This window comes from Kogia breviceps, chromosome 12 (genome assembly GCF_026419965.1).
Source record: "Kogia breviceps isolate mKogBre1 chromosome 12, mKogBre1 haplotype 1, whole genome shotgun sequence".
NCBI classification, from domain to species: domain Eukaryota; kingdom Metazoa; phylum Chordata; class Mammalia; order Artiodactyla; family Physeteridae; genus Kogia; species Kogia breviceps.
The window spans coordinates 11302553-11322270 of NC_081321.1; the positions used below are offsets into that span (position 1 = coordinate 11302553).

The 19718-nt window shown below is 38.3% G+C and overlaps 1 protein-coding gene across 2 annotated transcripts in view; it reads left to right on the top strand.

Moving 5' to 3' along the window:
- PTPRO (protein tyrosine phosphatase receptor type O) overlaps positions 1 to 19718 on the top strand; it is a 229785-nt gene that overhangs the window by 176658 nt on the left and 33409 nt on the right. The window contains exons 13-17 of one of the 2 annotated variants that reach the window (XM_059081430.2): positions 3479 to 3618; positions 6106 to 6238; positions 8170 to 8290; positions 12934 to 13002; positions 15563 to 15646. In XM_059081430.2, the coding sequence (XP_058937413.1) occupies positions 3479 to 3618; positions 6106 to 6238; positions 8170 to 8290; positions 12934 to 13002; positions 15563 to 15646 (547 nt within the window). The remainder of the gene's footprint in view (positions 1 to 3478; positions 3619 to 6105; positions 6239 to 8169; positions 8291 to 12933; positions 13003 to 15562; positions 15647 to 19718) is intronic. The other variant, XM_067008763.1, reaches the window with a different exon arrangement.

Below are 19718 nucleotides of genomic sequence, written 5' to 3' on the forward strand. Positions count from 1 at the left end.
TTCTTTCTTCACACTAAAGTCTTTGAAATCTAATCTGTATTTCACTCAAGCAGCACCTCTCAGTTCAGACTAGCCACATTTCAAGCATTCAGTCGCCACATGTGACTTGTAGCTACTGTGTTGAACAATATAATTCTAATATTTTAATACATTCCCTGGGGCAGATGTTGTCTTGGGTAGTGAAATTTCATTATAAGCCACTCCCAATCTAATTACACCTCCACTTATGAAATATTGTGATAACTTTATTTTCTTTGGAATAGCAGTGTGGACATTCTCCCTAATATATCTAGGAAAATATACCTATCAAAAGATCATAAGTCTTCAAGCAGGTGATTTGTGAATGTTACTCATTAACAACTGAATGAGTTGTGAGTCTGCATTCACAATGCAGAACTGAAATGCATTATGTCTTTCAGAAAAGAATGCAGAGATAATGGGTATAGTGATCTTGGAATAATCTATTGCCTCATATACCACCTGAGGGGAAAAAATGTTACATGGCTGTTTGAGGGACCAGATCCTTTGGAGATTTTCCTGAGGATCTACTTCTCACCTAGGTCCACATTCTCAGCCAGACTCAAAGAAATCCCTACTCCATTATCTAAATCATATTTCTTGGGCCACTGAGAAAACTTCTAATTCATAACGGTCCTTGACCCTGCCACTGAGAGCTGATGACTTTTTACAAATATAATCACTACAAAAAGGCAGAGAATATCAAAACTCAATGCCTGTCTGGTCTTACCTGATGCTTGAATCCTAACGCCTCTGTTTAATGAATCTTGACTTATGTCTTAAGTCTGTCAATAGATAACATTTATTGAGTCCCTACACTTGGCTAGTTCAAAATAAAGATGAAATAATTTATAACACATGGCCACGATTCTTAAAGAATCTAATAGGACCCAGTGGAATCAGGAGTTCACTCACATAGGTCGCACAGGAAATAGTTAAGGGCAATAGAAGGTCAGAGAAGGGATAGAGCATCAAGAGAGAGTCATCAGATAAGGCTTCAAGGAGAAGGTAAGACTTTTTCTTTAAGACGATCAGAAGAGAAGAAAGAGTACACTGAGGGCAAATACATGAGTTGAGCTAGAGTAATACCCGTATGATGGTCAGTGCAAAGACTGGCTTTACGGGGCAGCATGTCTGCACAGGAGAGATGGTGGTGATGAGTAGCAGGTGGCCAGTGTACATAGAATCTTTAACGCTTGGCATATTTGGATTTGACGCCATAGACATTGATCACAATAGATCATTGCGCAGATAGGATCTAACAGGAGCAAAGTGGTGTTTTAAGACCTTTTAAACCATCACTGGCAAACAAAGAAAGAATCAAGTAAGAAGCAGGGAAAGGGAATAAGGAGCCATTGTAATGGATGCTAAGTGTGATGGCAAAAGCCTGGATGTGCGATACAATAAAAGGAATAAATAAAAGGAAGAGATGAAAGGAAGTATTAAAAGATAATGCGATCTGAGACTAGAAGCAAGAGGAGAGCCTCAAAACTGTCAGCTTAGATAATTGAAATAATGACGCTGCTCAGGACAGAATCAGGGGCAGGTGGAAAGCAGAACCGATGTGAGGAAAGGCCAGGACTCCACATTCCATTTTAACCTTATGGAGTTGAAGTTAATAGTGAGATACTTGAGTAAGAACAGATGATAGGTGATGGGAAATCAGTACGTAAAAAGTTGGACCCAGAGCTTAGGATCTGGGCAATGTTCATATCAGATAACTAAACTGGTTTTATCTACCCATCAGGAAAGAATATATAGATGTCCTAGGGATTCTAATCATAGTCTGAGAAACTCACTCCAAGGAGCAATTCCACAGTGTGTATCTTTTAAAGAGACATAGCCCAGGCTCAGCCTAACAGATCATCTATCTCTGCCCCAGACAACCTCACACTTGCTTCCAAAGATCCAAGTTCTGCAGGAGTCAGAGTCACTGGAGGACTTAGTCTCTGACTCATAATGCTATTAGCAGTGACAATTATGAAGGATGTAAGAAGTGGAAGTAGACTTCTGTGTTTCATCAATAGTCTTCATCATAGGGCAAGTGAGACGATACACTGTCTAGAGGAATGAACAATTCATTGCAAATGAGAAAGGAGTCCTGACATCTGTTGTGAGTTATACTTGCCCAAGACCAACTCATTTATTTCCTCCTTCAACTCTTGTGCCCAACTGTGTCAGGTTGCCTCTGGAAAGGAAAATGCTTCTTTTTCAGTTGGACACAAATTTAGGTTACTGCAATAGATCACGTCAAGAATGATTTTGACAAAATTCTTGGTTCTGGACATGATGATGATATTCCGGAAAGAAGGTCCAGACCTTCCCCCCACAAAGACATATCACCTGTCAAAAGAGTGAAATGGCTTCTAAGGCTTTTTTGCTGAACACCAGGAGCTGTAGAACAGACTTGGAAGGGTGAGGCAGATAATGAAAAGAAATCCAAGTAACAAGCAAACAGTGTGGAGAGCTGTCAGGGACATGCTGATGGGCACAGTACGCTATTATGTGAACCTGACAGCAAGACGTTTGTCCAAACAAACAATGTCAGGACATCTGACAGCAGGTAAGAGGGACCCTGGCTTAAGAACTTGGATTCAGGCATAGCACTTTGTGTACTGGAGGAAATTGGGAGAAGGGCAATGCCCAAAGGACACGGGTGCAAGGAGGGGACCAGGAGAGATTCAGCAACTGGGAATAAGACAGCAGACCACCTCCTAGAACTGGGGAACAGACAGGCATTGGTATCAAGCCTACAAGTCCAGTGACTCGGTTACTGGAAAGGCATATGAAAGGGCACAGATAGAATGGTTTACTTAACTAACGGATTAATTTATTAATCAAAATTAAATGTCTAAAAGAATAAGATAATCTGTCCTCTAACATTTTATCAACCATCCAGTCCTCTTCCATCAATCCTCTTCCTTAAAAATCATATTATCTCTTTAGCTTTACCCCTCTTAATTTTGACTAAATTTTCAAGAAGCCATTCCTCTGGCTAAATTATTCCAAATAGTCTCCCGAGAAAGGAAGGCAGGTTTTTGGCTCAGCACCAGACTGAATCTCCCCATAAGAAGGGAGCACACCACTTTCATTTTTCTCAGTCTTTTCAGTACAGATTTTTGTTTCTCACCCAGAAAATTCGGTATCATATGGGCAGTGCTAACTCCAGTGTAGATGACACAAAAACTATTAATAGATTATGTCTATAATAAAGCTGAAGTAGAAAACAGAAGTGTTACAAAAAGGGAAGTATCAAATGAAAGATGCAAAATATTCGGCCTTGCAAAAGCTAGATGACCGTCTTTGTAAAACGACGTATTTCAAAAGCAATCTACACTCTTTATGGTGCTCTTAACTACCTATATTTGGAAAATTTTTGCCTATTTTTTTCTTTTGATTAGTGAAGGAAGGAAGAATATTTTCGATTAAATTAATTTTTTTAAAACTTATCTTTGCTCAGAACCAGCTCCTCCAAAATCACTCTTTGCAGTGAATAAAACCCAGACCTCGGTGACTTTGCTGTGGGTGGAAGACGGGGTAGCTGATTTCTTCGAAGTCTTCTGTCAACAAGTGGGCTCCAGTCAGGAAATAAGACTCCAGGTACTGTATGCTCAGATTTTCCTTTTCTGAGTTAATTTTGATTAAGGCTCATTATCCAAGCAAAGTGAAACCCTTCTCTTTCTTTGAATGATATAAAATGAAACTTTTCATGTGCACTTTTGGTTTTCAGTGATAGGAAATTTAAAATTATTCTTAGAGCAAGCCCCAAATGTGTCATAACCAACTTGCCAAATCACAAAGTTTACTTCCATCATTGTATTTATCTTTTTTTTAAACGTCTTTATTAGAGTAGAATTGCTTTACAATGATGTGTTAGTTTCTGCTGTATAACAAAATGAATCAGCTATACGTATACATATCTCCCCATATCTCCTACCTCTTGCATTTGTCCCCAGTTCTTAGCCACTCCAGGTCATATTGAGGTTAAATTGAGGCATTTTCCTATTGGCCATTAAACTGATGGAAGGGATAAAGACACTGCCATATAAAATGTAACTTAACAAATATGAACTAATTGCCACTTATGAGAAAGGCATTGTATGGGACACAAATCATAGAATCAATACTTGCCTTCAAAGAATGTTTTTCATTTAATTGTGGATATTTCACTCAAGTAGAAATAATTAAAATAAAATATAAGTGCCAGAAGAGAGATCCATACTACCAAGGGAATTTAAAAGAAGTTAGTAAGGAGGACAATTTTGTTTGGGAAAGTGAACGCTGAGAGAGGTGATCGTTAAAGCTTTAGAATCACAAATAGCAGATATGATGAATAATGAGTTTTTCACGAGGTTAAATTGAATGGAAGGAGAGAAATGGACGTGAGGGAGGTAATGAAACCACAAGAAAAAACTATTTTACAGCCACACGTGGAAGGAAAAGGGCAAATTTGTGAGGGATGTCACAAAATACAGTGCAAAGACTAATATTATGAACATGAATAATCGATGTTTTTTAAATAATGCAGTTCATGAGATTGAAAAGAAAAAAAGGATTTCTGGGAGTACGAATCTTTTCATATGAGTGTTAAGATAATTTGCTTTGATTTCTTTCCCCTTTTGATGGCCTGTTCTACAAATGTATCTCTTTTTGATTTGTACTAAACAGCTGAATCTTTCTTCTATCCCAAGAATCCTTTTGGAAAATAGCTACTCTGCCAGTAGTGAATTTTCTTCTCTGCAACTACAGTAATGTCTCCCTTTAAGAAAACAATGGTTACTACAACTGAGTCCTGTTAGCAAAAACCTTTCCTTAGAATCATTCTTTTATGGGATCGTGAAAGAGATGGGAGAGGGAAATCCGTGCTCATGGCTCTCACCTCTTTAGGCAGAGTTGTTTTGAAAAACAGTATCATGCTGCCTCATCTTTTTATACTGTGCAGTTGTACTTATCACTGTCTGGCCATTGGCCCACCAAATTAACAACTTCTTCTACTCAAGAATAAGTTAATATTAAATGTTTTGGAGAACACAAAGTCTTTATGCCTTTGGTGGACGCTATTTAAAAGCCGAGAATGCAGACAAAGGGGATAGTATTCTTAATATACAAAGATCTACTACAAATGAAAAAGATAAAGACCAACAAGGCAGAACAAATATTTCATAGAAAATAAACACAAAATGTTCTTAAGCATAGAAAAAGATGATCAAGCTCACTCATGGTGAAAGAAATGCAAAATAAAACTATAATGAGGCACAACTTCCACTAATAAGATTAGAAAAGCTCAAAAAGTTTGCAAATTTGTTGTGTAGAAACAGATGTAAGGAAACGGGCATTGTCACACACTGATGGTAGGTGGGTCCCTTGGAAAATGTCTATGGAAGATAATTTGTCAATAGCTTACAAAATTAAAAATCTATAACTTTTTGAGCCAGCAATTCAACTTCTAGGAATATGAGTGGTTGTATATGCGTGTATATTCATACATACATACACACAGGTTTTGTGTATGAATGCATATGTGTATATATACATACATATATTAAATGAGTGTGTGTATATATACATATGTTCCCATAATTGTGAAGTCATATTCATTGTTGCATTGTTAATAATGGCAAAAAAATCAGAGACCGCTTAAACATTTATTAATAGGGGCCTGGTTAAATAAAGTATGTTCCTTCACTGGATTTCTACGCAACCCCTAAAATGAAATAGCTTTATCTGTGCTAATATGGAAAGAGTGCCAAAATATACTGATAAACAAGATAAAAAATAAGGAGAATGATGCATAAACTATGTTGGCACTTACATTTTTAACTATATTCTTTTATGTTTATACATCCATAAAATACAGATGGGAAGAAAAATAACCTACCTGACAGCAGTGGTTGCTTCCATGGAAGAGAATTGGGTAGATGGGAAGTACAGAAAGAAGGAAATATTTTTCGCTGCTTCCTTTTTGGCTTTTTAAATTTTTTACTCTGAGCACACACGTTACCTACTCAACTATGAAAAATACTGATAATTTAAAAACCAAAATAGGTGAAGATAACATAACATTTATCTTGTTTTCTGCATCTCCAGGAACCGATTTCTGTTTCTTCTCATGTCGTGACCATCTCCAGCCTCCTTCCTGCCACTGCCTACAACTGTAGTGTCACCAGCTTTAGTCATGACAGCCCCAGTGCCCCTACATTCATAGCCGTCTCAACAATGGGTAATTACAGGCATTAGTGGACTCTGGTGTCTTTGGAAATTATATCTTTCCAGATTTCCCTTAAGTTTTCTTTTTAAATATATGTAATCCATCTTTTTTAAAAAATAAAACAGCTTTCATTGAAAAATTCCAAGCTTGGAGTTCAGGGAAACTTTAATTCTAGTCCCTAACTGCACTTATTAGTTATGTGATTTAGGGAAAGATATTTACGATCTCTGAACCTTTGTTTCTTCATCTGTAAAACTGGAATAATAATATGTACCTTGTTGAGTTGTTTTCAGGCTTAGAAATAAAGTACATAAAGCTCTAGTACATGCTGTCTAAATGCTAGCTGTTATCATCCATTTCATCATCCTCTTCAGTGGTACCCACAGTACCCTAATCAGGTCAGGTGCATCTATTCTAGCCTTGACCTTTAGCTGTCACTGACCAAATAAAGGTGAACCTAAATTACTGGGTCAAAGCAGAAAAATTTCCAATCAAGCAGAAAGTATAATTGGGGAAATTAGATAGTAATGAAAAGTCCAGAATAATGCTATTTCCTTATTCTTTTTCTGAGTTACATTATTTGTTTTACTTCCCTGCTTGAGTCTAATTCTGTAATCTGAGACCCTCTCTGAAGCTGCCTGTAATAAAACCACTCTTACCATCACATTATGCTTTTACTGGTTTGTTTTCATTTACATAACATTAATATGTTTTGCCACTACATCCAGTGACCGCTAGAATAGGCTTTTTAATTTTCTGTTTTCAGTTTTTGCTTTTTCAGAAGTGATGGCAAAAATGGACCTGAAAAACTATATTAATGGTCTCTCATTTTGACATCCTTTTACATTTTCTAAAAATACTTTAATGTTCATGATTCCTTGTCATCTGTACAGCAATCCAGTGAAACAGGTGACATTATTAAATGTACTTGCAAGTGAGGAAAATGAGGCCAGAAGAGACTGGTAAAATAGCTTCCCCAAATGGCAGGTAATAGTCAAGCGAACTTGAACAGTCTCTTCCGACCACGAGTCTAATGTTCTTTCTGTTCAAGTACTTCTGCCCATAAAATGGAGCCAAGCTGGCCCAAATGGAATGTGGAAAATACCAAAAGCCTTAGAGATTGTGCAGGCCAGCCAGTTCTGTGACTTTGTTACCAATGCAGAGGATGGTATCTCCTCTTTTCCTCTGGTCCACTTTTAAGAGTTCTATAAAAATATTTGATATACATTCCCGCCTTTAACATCTTCGTCTTCCAGATATTGTGTGAAGTAGGCAATGTGTAAGTGCCATTGAAGATGGATCATAGAAGACCTAGTATATGAGAGGAAGCCCTGTTCTTAAAGACCCTGCAACTTATTAATAAGTTTAATCTCTTGAGTTGTACAGATGGAAAAACCTCTAAACACATGGTTACAGATCATCAGGATGCCTACTGCTAGCGATGTGTTAAGTGCTGCAGCAGATGGCAGCTTGCTAATGCCTTTTTCAGATACATTATTAGTTGTGAGGGAAATATACAGCTGTGCTTTCTGACTTTAAAGTCATGGGCATAAAATAAGAGCCTGCCCCTCTCTAAGCTTTTGAAAATGTTAAACAGTGATAATACATGATAATGGCTTCTAGATTTTTTTTTCAAGTGAACCCAAACCATGGCAGAGGCATTCTTTACATTTCACAGTTTCCTTTGATAAGAACATCCTGAATATGGGCCTTTGAAATGGACTCAATTCTTCCAGCCACCCAGACACTATTTGTCAATCTACTTTACTATGTTAAGAGTTGACCTGGAAGAGGCCATTGCCTGCTGGGAGAAACATCATTGTTGCTGTTGATGTTATCATCATACGTTTGTTAGTCTTAAGGTCAGACGAGAAACAATGAATGGTTCTGTTAGTTTCCCTGTCGAGGAAGCTACAATGAACCTGTTTGGCTTTTCTCTTTAGTTACAGAAATGAATCCCAACGTGGTAGCGATCTCCGTGCTGGCCATCCTTAGCACACTGTTAATTGGACTACTACTCATTACTCTTATCATTCTTAGGAAGAAGCATCTGCAGATGGCTAGGTAAGTTGTGTTGTGCTCATCTTTCACCCATCGCCTTTCAAATATTTGTGTTTATCATGCACGTGCGGCTTTTGCAGAGCTAAATTGTACAGCAGTGAGTTTGCTTTCAGTTTCTATTTTGTGTTTTCTAAATAGACTTTTCAATATTATTTTAGAGAGCATGACCATTGAAATAGTAAAGCAAAAGATTGTTTGTTTACACAAAGTCAGACCTCTTACTATCAATCTTGTCATTTTAAGTAGCCCATACGTTGGGATTCATTCATTATATTTGGATACTTCCAAATACATTTTGGAGTAAAAGAAAGATCTATGCCTACTCAGTACAATTAATGAAAGGAGTTAATATATATGGAGGCCACAAGGAAGAAAAAAATTCCTTCCCTCATGAGTTCTGTTGAAGCTGTTTTAGCAGAAAAAACTTATTTTTAGAGTTTATGATTAGGTCCCTTCAAGCCCCCCTATTAGTTCTGTTCCTACCCAGGGCTGCAGGCAGTTTCATTTTTCTTGCAGTTAGGAAAGTCTTTTGATTTATGATTCTGTTGATTCCCTATTTTCTTTGACCACCGATGCACTTCTTATCAGGGCACATTTGCAAGTACTTTCTGTGATCCTCTATATTATCAAAACAATCCATCAGTTCTCTTAAAAAAAAAAAAAAAAAGCAACTATTGCTAGTTGAGTGTTATTGGGTTTGGGAAATTTGTATAAAATTTATATTTGCCCAATGCTAGCCTGCTGAATTATCAATTAACATCCTTGTCCTTTCTCAGAGTTCTATCATTTACTTATTCATAAATAAACTTATCCATCTGATAATGAGTCAATCACTGCCTTAGAGAGCACAATCAAAGAAAAATCAGAAATCCAACCTGTCCGCTAGGAAGTTAGCACCTAGCTGGAATATACATGAATAAATATATTTAAAGGTATAAACAGACCTGTAGCAGAAAGGAGATAAAAATGGGATACCATGAAAGTCGAGAAAAGGGATTAGTTCTGAATATAAAAATCAAGCTTCTTGAGTGCTAGTGTTTGGACAAATCTTAGAAGGATAGGGAGGGCAGTGGTACGGAGCTGAGGCTAGAATATAAAGCTCTGAAGTTACACTCCTTGGGGTCAAATCCTAATTGACAACCTACACAACCACGTGCAGTTCACTGAAACTTCATTCATTAATTTAACAAATATTAATGGATGCCTGCTGTGTGTCAGACTCCCCTGGATGCTTGCGATATGGCTGCATCAAAAACAGACAAAAATCTCTGCCTTCATGGAGCTTGTATGCTCGTTGAGGAGGTAGACAAGAATTAATAAAGATGAAAGTAAGAAGATTCTGTGGTGTATTACAGATGATAAGAAAAAAAACAATAGCGTAGAGTAAAGGAGATTAGCATTCAGGCATGAAGGGGATGAGAGGAGCCCTGGAAGGCAGGTAGGCCTCACTGAAAGAGTGACATTTAAGAAAAGACTTAAAGGACGTCAGGAAGTTAGTCATGTATTATCTGGAGGAGGAGTATGCCCGGTAGAGGAAACAGTCAGAGCAAAGGCCCTGAGGCAGAAGCACGACTAGCAGGTTCAAGGAAGAGGTTCGCGTAGCTAAAGCAGAGGAAATGAAGGGAAGAATAGCGGGAGATGATGTAAGGTCCTATAGGGCTTCAAAAGCCATTATCAGGACTTTGGCTTTCATTCTGAGTAGAGGGCAGCCATTGCAAAATTTGGGGCAGAAGATCTGACTTATATTTTATCATTTTCATTTTGACTTTCATGGAGAAAAGAGTCTGTATTGAGGCAAAGGCAAAAGCAAGTATATTAACTGGGGGAGCCAGCTAATCCAGGCAAGAGATGATATTGGTTCAATCCAGAGTAGTGGCAATGGAGGTAAGAAGAAATGATCGGCTTCTGGATACATTTTGAAAATAGAGGAGTTTACTAAACAGGATTTGCTAGCAAATTGAGCTTGGAATGGAAATGATTAAGAGTCAAGGATGACGCCCAAGTTTTTGGTTCTACCAACAGAAAGGATGGAGTTGCCATCAACTGACATAGGATTCTAGGCAAGGATTTCAGAGTTGGGGGAACATCGAGACCCCAGTTTTGGAAATGTTAAGTTGGAGGTGACTGCAAGTGCAGGTGTGGAGTAGGCAGATGAACATAAAAGTCTGATGTTCAGGAAAGAAGTTTGGATCGAAGATATACATTTGGGAGTTCTTAGCATACAAATGGTATGAAAGCTGTAGACTGGATGAAGCCTGGGAATTAAGCGTATATTAGAGAAGAGAGCGCCAGCACAATCTAATATTAACATTTTCAGAGAGAAAATAAGAGGTAATGGCAAAAAAAAGAAAGGCTGACAAGGCATCCAGTGGCGTGGAGGGAAAACTAAGATTGTGGTAGCCTGGAAGCAAGGGAAAGAACGTTTATCAAAAAGAAATGAAAACACCCCCACATTAGTGGGCTGTGAGGAGCAATGCTGCAGTAACAGCATAGTGTCACAGGAAGCATGCAGTAAATGTTAGCTCATAATAGTAATAGTGCAGGCAGTGGTAACAGAAGTAGAAATGGAAGTAGTGGTATTTATGATGGCATTATTGCAGGAACATCCTTGTGATGCATACAGCAAAATATTTAGGAGAAGTGATTCTACTTCAGCCAGCTGGTCATTAGAACAGAGATTCTTAACATTTTTTGTGCATGATTCTCTCTGGCAGTCTAATGAAGCCTGTAAATTTCTTCCAAGAATAGTGCTTTCTTTCTCAGTGCATAAAATAAAACACATAGGGGGCTTCCCTGGTGGCGCAGTGGTTGAGAGTCCGCCTGCCGATGCAGGGGACGCGGGTTTGCGCCCCGGTCCGGGAAGATCCCACATGACGCGGAGCGGCTGGGCCCGTGAGCCGTGGCCGCTGAGCCTGCGCGTCCGGAACCTGTGCTCCGCAACGGGAGAGGCCACAAGAGTAAGAGGCCCGTGTAGCACAAAAATAAAAACAAAAAAACCCACATAGGATTAAAAAAGAAATTAATTATATGAAAATATGGTAATCAAGGTATTCAGAAAACAAATGTGTTATATGCTTCTTTATGAACACATTAGATAACAATACTTAGGAGAGTATCTAAGCAATCTCATAATTTCATCAGCGTGATGACGATAAACAATATTTCAATATCTGGAGCAGGTCTATTGTAGAAAAATATCTTCAGTTTCTCTTAGCAAATCTCACAAGTGCTGATGATGTTATTGGGGCTTGTTGCCTACTTTAATAATTGAAATAATTGTTAAATTTCAGTTACAAGTTGTGAAAATAAAGATGTCCTTTTTTTTCCCACATATGTTCATAGAGCCCTAAATTCTATCCTCGGACCCCAGATTACGAACACTTGAGTTAGAGAGTAAAATAAATGCCATACACGGGAAACTGACATAGGAAAATTAATTGATGATATCTAATTTATAATACATACAACACAAAATAATGAAATGTTAGTGGATTTTTCTTTTTTAATAATTTATTTAGTTATATTTGGCTGTTTTGGGTCTTCGTTGCTACGCACAGGCTTTCTCTAGTTGCGGCGAGCGGGGGCTACTCTTTGTTGCAGTGCGTGGGCTTCTCATTGCCGTGGCTTCTCTTGTTGCGGAGCACAGGCTCTAGGCACACAGGCTTCAGTAGTGTAGCTCACAGGCTCTAGAGAGCTCAGGCTCAGTAGCTGTGGCGCACGGGCTTAGTTGCTTCGCGGCACGTGGGATCTTCCCGGACCGGGGCACGAACCCGTGTCCCCTGCATTGGCAGGCGGATTTTTAACCACTGCGCCACCAGGGAAGTCCCTGTTAGTGTATTTTTCAAGGAAGAAAGTTATCCTTAGAACACTCAAGTTAGAACAGGCAGATAACTGAAGTTAATTAGCACATTATGCCAATGTCAAAATCTCTGCTTCAATTCTGAATAAGTCCATCAATTTCATACAGAGGGAAAAAATGAGATGTATGCACCCCAGTGAGCTATGTTATTTATGCATGATATTAAACAAAAGGTGGAGAAAGCATGAGAATTATATTGACCTTTTTCCTCCACTTCTGGGAAAAAAAAAACTAACAGTATTTTCTACTGACTCTGCAAAAGCCAATCTATTTCAGTAAGTATCACTCTTTTCCTCTCAAGTGATTAATCGTATGGGCATCACAACATGAGGTGAAAATTTTGAAGGAAGAAAACAATCCAGTTTGATCCACTCTCATTACAGAGAGGAAATCAAAATGCTATAGAAACAAAAAATATTTGCTATAAACGGAAAACCCTCAGTCCATCTAGGAGAGTTTCTATACCTTACTATTGAAGGCTTTGTAAAAAATATTCTGCCCCACATAGTTCAACGATTTATGTTAGGATCAGGAGTGCCCTTTGGTAAGCGTTGTGAACTGAATCCTTCTGGCTTCAAATAACTTGATTTGGGTGTGTGCGCCCCTGTGAAAAATTGTTTTATTTTTCTATATGGCATTGTATCGGAAAGAGGAATACATGCAACTTATATTAGCTTTTTAAAAATTTAATGCTGTGATGAGTAGCCATTAAAGACTCTCCTTCATATCAAGGTAAAGGGTGCTCTTGTTAAGCACTAACCTTGATTTTGTGGTTCCTTTCCAACAGGGAGTGTGGAGCGGGAACTTTTGTCAATTTTGCATCCTTAGAGCGGGATGGAAAGCTTCCATACAACTGGTGAGTATTGTTTCAGAACAAGTCTCTAGATGGCTTACCTATGCTATGTGTGCTCTAAACCTGATTGTACTATCTTTGGGGGATAGATGGTTTTGCCTGATTATCCTTTCATAATTTTGGTGATAGTGGACTTCAAGGTGACATCTTCTTCACAGAGCATATTAGTATATATAAGTTTAATTCAGGTAAGAAGGAGAGAAAATGAGGTAGTCTGCTGTGTATTCACTATATTACACAAAGGACTGACGCAGTTGTACAAGTTGCTCACAACTGGGCTGAAGAAGGGTTAATACAGGAGCCTCATGGAACACGTGTGGTTGAAGGCAGGAGGGGAGACTCCGGGGAAGCAGTGGGACACAGAGCAGCATCTCTAGTTAAAACTCACATTTCAGTGCCTGGGGATATGAGCTACCCTTTCTGTTCAAAAATCAAGCACATGGCTTCCCTGGTGGCGCAGTGGTTGAGAGTCCGCCTGCCGATGCAGGGGACGCGGGTTCGTGCCCTGGTCTGGGAAGATCCCACATGCCGTGGAGCGGCTGGGCCCGTGAGCCATGGCCGCTGAGCCTGCGCGTCCGGAGCCTGTGCTCCGCAACGGGAGAGGCCACAACAGTGAGAGGCCCGCGTACGGAAAAAAAAAGAAAAAAAAAAAAAATCAAGCAGAAGTGTACAGCCCAGCGCTCTCAGCTCTTACACTTACAGGCAGATAAATATCAAAGCTAAGAAAGTTCCCTGAGAAACATAGCCTCATGTTTCTTTATGCTTGAGTATTAAGGAGGGAGGATGTATTCTGAGAATTAAGAAAGCATTGTCAAGAGATTGAATTGGTTGGCGTTATACCTAACAGCGATCCATGGGAATTAACATATATATTAATATATTAATTAATATACAGAGCAATTAATACCCAACAAAATTGCTGATTAACTAACCACTTAATATGAAGCCAGCACTGCTTACGTGATCTAGTTTGTTTCTTTCACAAGCAACCATGCAAAGCACATTTAAATATATACATTTCATGTTAATCCTAAGTGATTTTTTTTTTCTGTCCTAAGTCCCCCAAAATGGTTACTCTGACAGAAATTAATACGTAGAGACAGGAAATTTTAGCCCCGGAATTCATGAGGGAGGAATGGCCTTATTTAAACTGTAAATTCTACTTCCCTGAGTGGGACACTAGTTGAGATCCACTCTAGGTGAAAAATCTAGGTGAAATAGGATTCTCTTTAACCAGACAATATGCTGTACTAGTTTAAAACTTCAACCAGAATGGAATTTTGCTCTTCAAATCTGATTAATTCAACTGTCAAGAGAAACCCATAAACTCTTGCTGGTAAAAAGTTAGAAAACATTTCTAGGTTTGTCCAAATGTAATTAACACCTTTTCCAAGATTAAGAGACTGACTCACTGATGTATGTTTCTTGCCTGGCCTACCCTTAAAAAAGGCCCAGTCACAGAGTAGAGATGAGGGGCCCATCTAGGAATTGATCCCATTATACTTGTGACTCAGGAGAACTACCTATTGACTAACTACACAACTGGTCACAATTTACCGAATTTATGAGAGACCAGTTATGGGAGAACTGAGGCAAAAGAGCATTCATTTCAGGACATTTCTATACAATTAAGAAAATTCTCTTGCAGCTGTGGGCAAAGACAGTTTTGCCAACACTGGCATTTTCTCGTTAACTGAGAGTACATATCTCAGTGGAGATTTGTAATAACTAAAGGGACAAGGTGACATCATTTTTCCCCTAATTCTCAGAATAACTATAGATACAACCATAGGCTATTTTAAAATCTGCATTAATAAATGTTCTATTTTACAAGTGGTCTAAATATCTGAAATTTGATTCAAACTAGGCATTTTAAATTAACAGTCTGCATTAGTGCTCATGTGAAGCTAAATAATTTTGCTTCCACTCAACTGAGTAAAAGATGAGAAACTAGGTAGCTGATGAGCTACTTATTTTAAATGAATGATACGTGGGTGTCATACCATACCTCTATTTTAAGGATTATTTTTTGGAAGTGATATATTAATTTATACTTAAAATAATATAGAAAGTCACACCTAACAGTGCAGTTTTCTAAGAATGTGTCCTGAAAGCTTGTTTACCAAAATCAGTATGCACAAACTAACCATTTATATTCCATACACAAGCTGCTGTTAGCGATCAAATGTTAGATTTCTTAAAATAGGCTTAAGCATCGCAAGGGTAATACCCAAGAATAAGACTCGAGATAACTGATGAGGCATTTCAGAGCCGAATTTAACCGAATGCAAAATGTAATCACCTAATAGCAGGCTAATTGACACAAACCAAGTTGAAAGAAATATGTCTGATTACAATAAGATGTGAATAAAACTGATTTTGGCAATATTATAGCACTTACGTCCTCACGTTTACATTTCAGAGAATGGAATATTTAATTGTAAAACGTGCTTGTCATTTTAATTGATCCCAGTAGGTAATTTACTGATCTCTGTTCACAGTTTGTATTACTAACTCTTGCCACTTTTTCATCTTTACATCTGTTATCTATTAATGCTCACAGGCGTAGGAGTATATATGCTTTCTTAACCCTGCTACCCTCATGTCTTTGGACTGATTATCTTTTGGCATTTTATATTAATCCTTGGTAAGTGATTTTTTTTTTTTTTTTTACTGTTTACAAAGTCTTTAAAAGTTAGCTTTCAAGAAGTAAACCAAAGGGAAAATCCTTTTTAATGATCTTATGTGTTTGAAGCATGTAAAATTATTAATTATGTATTGAAATGGATTAAAGCAGCTAATGGTACCAAGATGCTAACTATGTTTTCCCAGTGGAATGTTCTTCTTGTGATGTTCTTGGCAAGATTTCCTTCCATTTATTGCTAAGTTATTTGTCTCTTCATTGAGTCCGTCCATGGCCTCTCATCTTTATAAATGATGCCTTTCATTTTTCTCACCATTTCCATTGATTAGCTCCCTATTTCCAAGAAGGAAAAGATGCAATCAGGTAGAGAAACCCAGAATACTATGTATCGGGGGCCTTCGTGTTTTTATAATAATGCTCACTCAGTGAATATTAAACAACTGACTGTGTGCTAGCCTCTTTGTAGAATCCTCTCATTTAATTGTCCACACACCTCTGCAGAGAGTATTATCAGCACCATTTTACAGATGTGGAAATAGAGGTAGAAGGAGACTAACTATCTTAACATCATATGACTATATAGAAAATTCAGTTTCTAAACCCAAGTGTCTCTGAAATCTATTCTTTCCTCTCTAAAAAGCAGCCTCCTTTAAATTCTTATTTTCTTGACTTTTAAATCATTTTAATAATCAAATCTCGGGCTTCCCTGGTGGCGCAGTGGTTGAGAGTCCGCCTGCCGATGCAGGGGATACGGGTTCGTGCCCCGGTCTGGGAGGATCCCACGTGCCGCGGAGCGGCTGGGCCCGTGAGCCATGGCCGCTGGGCCTGCGCGTCCGGAGCCTGTGCCCCGCGACGGGAGAGGCCACAACAGTGAGAGGCCCGCGTACCACAAAAAAAAAAAAAAAAGAAAGAAAAAAAAATAAAAATAAAAATAATCAAATCTCAAAGAGTATCCTTTACAGTTTTTATAATATATAATAATAATGATTTTCAATTCTGAGACTAAAGTATCTAGAAAGGCTGTTTCTTTTTCTGAGCCATAAGTAAAAAGGTAGCAGTTTCCCAGAGGAAAAAAAAAAAAACATGGTCCTTAAGTGTTAGTCCGTGGTGTTTCGGTACTAAATTATGTACAGACAGATCCAGAAACCTGGACAACTTGAGAAGGACTCAGATAAAAGCAATAAAAAAAGTTCATGGAGGGTTAGGGGTGGAGTTCAAGATTTAAAGCAATCCGGAGAGTTAGCTATTCGAAAAGACAATTGATCAAACATTCTTTGGCTTCCCCGAGACAGAATAAATACAGTGGGCAAAGTTAGAATTTGAGTTGCAGTGGGAAAAGAATAAAAAAGAACTTTCTCACAGTGGAGATTATTAATACCAGAATCTGTATTTTCTTTAAAAGAGAGCTAGGTGAAAAACTTTTGAAATATGGTAGGCACTGATATAAGCAATAAATTATAAGTATAAGCAATAACTTCAGAAGAATGTACTGGATGATGAGGACCCCTTCACCATTATTCTGAGTTGATTCTTAATAACAAGTCTCCAATATAGGACTTCCCCAAGGTCAACCAATATTTTAAGTATTTAACATCACATGATACACATAAATTCCATCTTGACTTTCAAAACATACATTTACTTTGAACTTAACATCTACTGGTCATCCTCAAGTATTCCACCTATCATTAGAATACTTGTAGCCAATACCGTTAGGGTACCCTCCACACATTTCAATTAAAACAAAAGAAAGATGCATATAATGTTATATTCCTTTCTCTACTTAATTCTCTGACTTTCTCATTTTCCATAGTTTGTTTTAAGCTTATATCAGGTAGGCCTATGCTTGTTTGTATGTCTTTCTTAATAGGTCCCCCTGATGAACATATATTTTGGAATTCTAGCAACTCCTTCAAGGTCTGTTATTTATAGTACTGATCAAATAACATGAGACCTAAGTTAGGGGGGGAAAAAACCCCTGCAGTAGTTTTTAGAAGAATGGTCCTGAGGCTGAAAATGGTTATCTCCAGGTGAGAAGAGAAGGCAAAACATAGAGCCCCAGGCTTTCTACACTTTTCGTAAACTACACACATATTAACCGATGAAGAGCTCCCGAACATAAACCGTTTTCAGCCCTAGACTTGTGCCCTGCCAGAAATAAAAGAGGTAAAAGTCATGGTCCCTGATCCTTCAAGTCCAACTCAGTACTCTCACAAATTCACCCAAATTCCCTACTCTTTGCTACTTTTCTCTACATCTAATAAGTTGCGGGTATTCTCCCCTGCTTTCATTTGCTATACAGTCTTTAAAAATCCTCCTCTAGATGGGTTTGTCTTCATATTTCACCCACCTGTTACCAACCACCCCAAGAAACAGAGCCACACTCTCCTTTCTTAACACTGCCCGGCTTTGTCTCTAAGCTGTCAACTTCTTGGAAAGATATGTTCCCGTTGATTGTCTAAAATCCACCTGATGCCTCTGACGGTTGTGTGGAAATCCAGACTCTCTCCCCCATGGGTTGCTCAAGCCTTTTCCCAGGTGGCAGCAGAACCGGTGTGGAGCCTACGTGCCCCGTTGGCTTAGTCCCAAGATTGTATTCTGCCAGGATTTCTGACTTCATGGATCTCAGATTGTATTTCCTGTTCAAAGAAAACCATCTCCATTGGACCAGCTCGGTCTGGATTCGGTGTTGTTACTCTCTTTGTTTGCTATCACGGTCACCTCATGCTCTATTCACACATTCATCTGTCTGTTCTAAATCCTCAGCAGTTGGCATTTTAAGCATGATGTAATATTTAGTTTAAACTGCTCAGCTTTTCTCTTGTTGTTGTATGTTCCATTCAGAGAATGACATAACTCTAAAGACCCTTTTTAAGATGTGGGGATGATTTAGCTCATGAAAGAGTAAGTAATGCTTAGGAAATTGTGGTCATTTAACGTTTTTGACTTTACGGTTTGGGGTTTTAGTTTTTGTTTGTTTTTAACCATTGTGAACCCCATGTCTCTGCCATTGCCTCGTATTCCTCTTTGGAATGAATTTCATCCTGGTGGGCTTTCCAAGATGGTCATAACCGTGAAGAACTTAAAAAGAATGCATCTTAACTTCTTGACGTCTTTAGGCTTTTGAACCTAATCTAGTATAAGTGAAAGAGGAAAAGTAAAAGAAGCACACCATTCTGTATGCATATATACTGTATGTCGGATGGGTGTTGTTGATCAGTTATTCAGGAAATCTTTCACAGTGATAAGATGATGTCTTCAACATCGCCCCAAATGGTCACTGTGGCATGCACACACACGAGCTCTTTCCATAAAGTGCTAAAGTGAACATTGCTGGCAAAACCTGAACTTACATGTATAAAAGTGAATTTTCCCTTGATTTGAGTCTTAGGATCAGCACAGCGATTGAAAATGCGGGAAAATTCTATCAGTGTTGCTGTGGAGTCTCATAATTCAGTCCTGTCTTGTACCACAGCCTTAAGATACAAGAACCCTTTGGAATCTTCAGGAAGTCAGCAAAATCTAATCAGAACAATGAAAGTTGTACACAAATCATGAAGACATACACTTAAGACAAGAGGTCATACAAAAGATGTGGTAGGATTTCATATTATATTTAAGGTTCATTCAATCAGTGAATGAGACTGAAAGAAAAAAATACTGCCTCTTCCATGAATCAGGTTTCCACACAGCTGTGGAATAGTAGCGATTTAATATTTCAGCACTGAATTTATTTAGTGTCACCCTACCACATATATTTGTTTCTTCCCAGTTTCCCTTAAAATCTGTTTGGATTTGGAAAGGTTTTGTGCTTTTCTTTTTTTAATTTCACTCTGGATCACAAAATATGTTGGCAGCCTGCAGACATTATCAGAACTGCTCCTTAGTATGCTAAAACATTCTGTTTTCATCAAGCTCTAAAGTAATGGGCTCCTACTATGCGAAGTAAATGTAGGATTCCTAACGTTAACTAAATTAGCATCACAGGAGCAGAGTAAAAGAATGATTTAAGAGGTACACCATGACAGTGATCTTTTGGGGGGATGAGGGAGAAGTGAAGTAAAAACTAGAATGT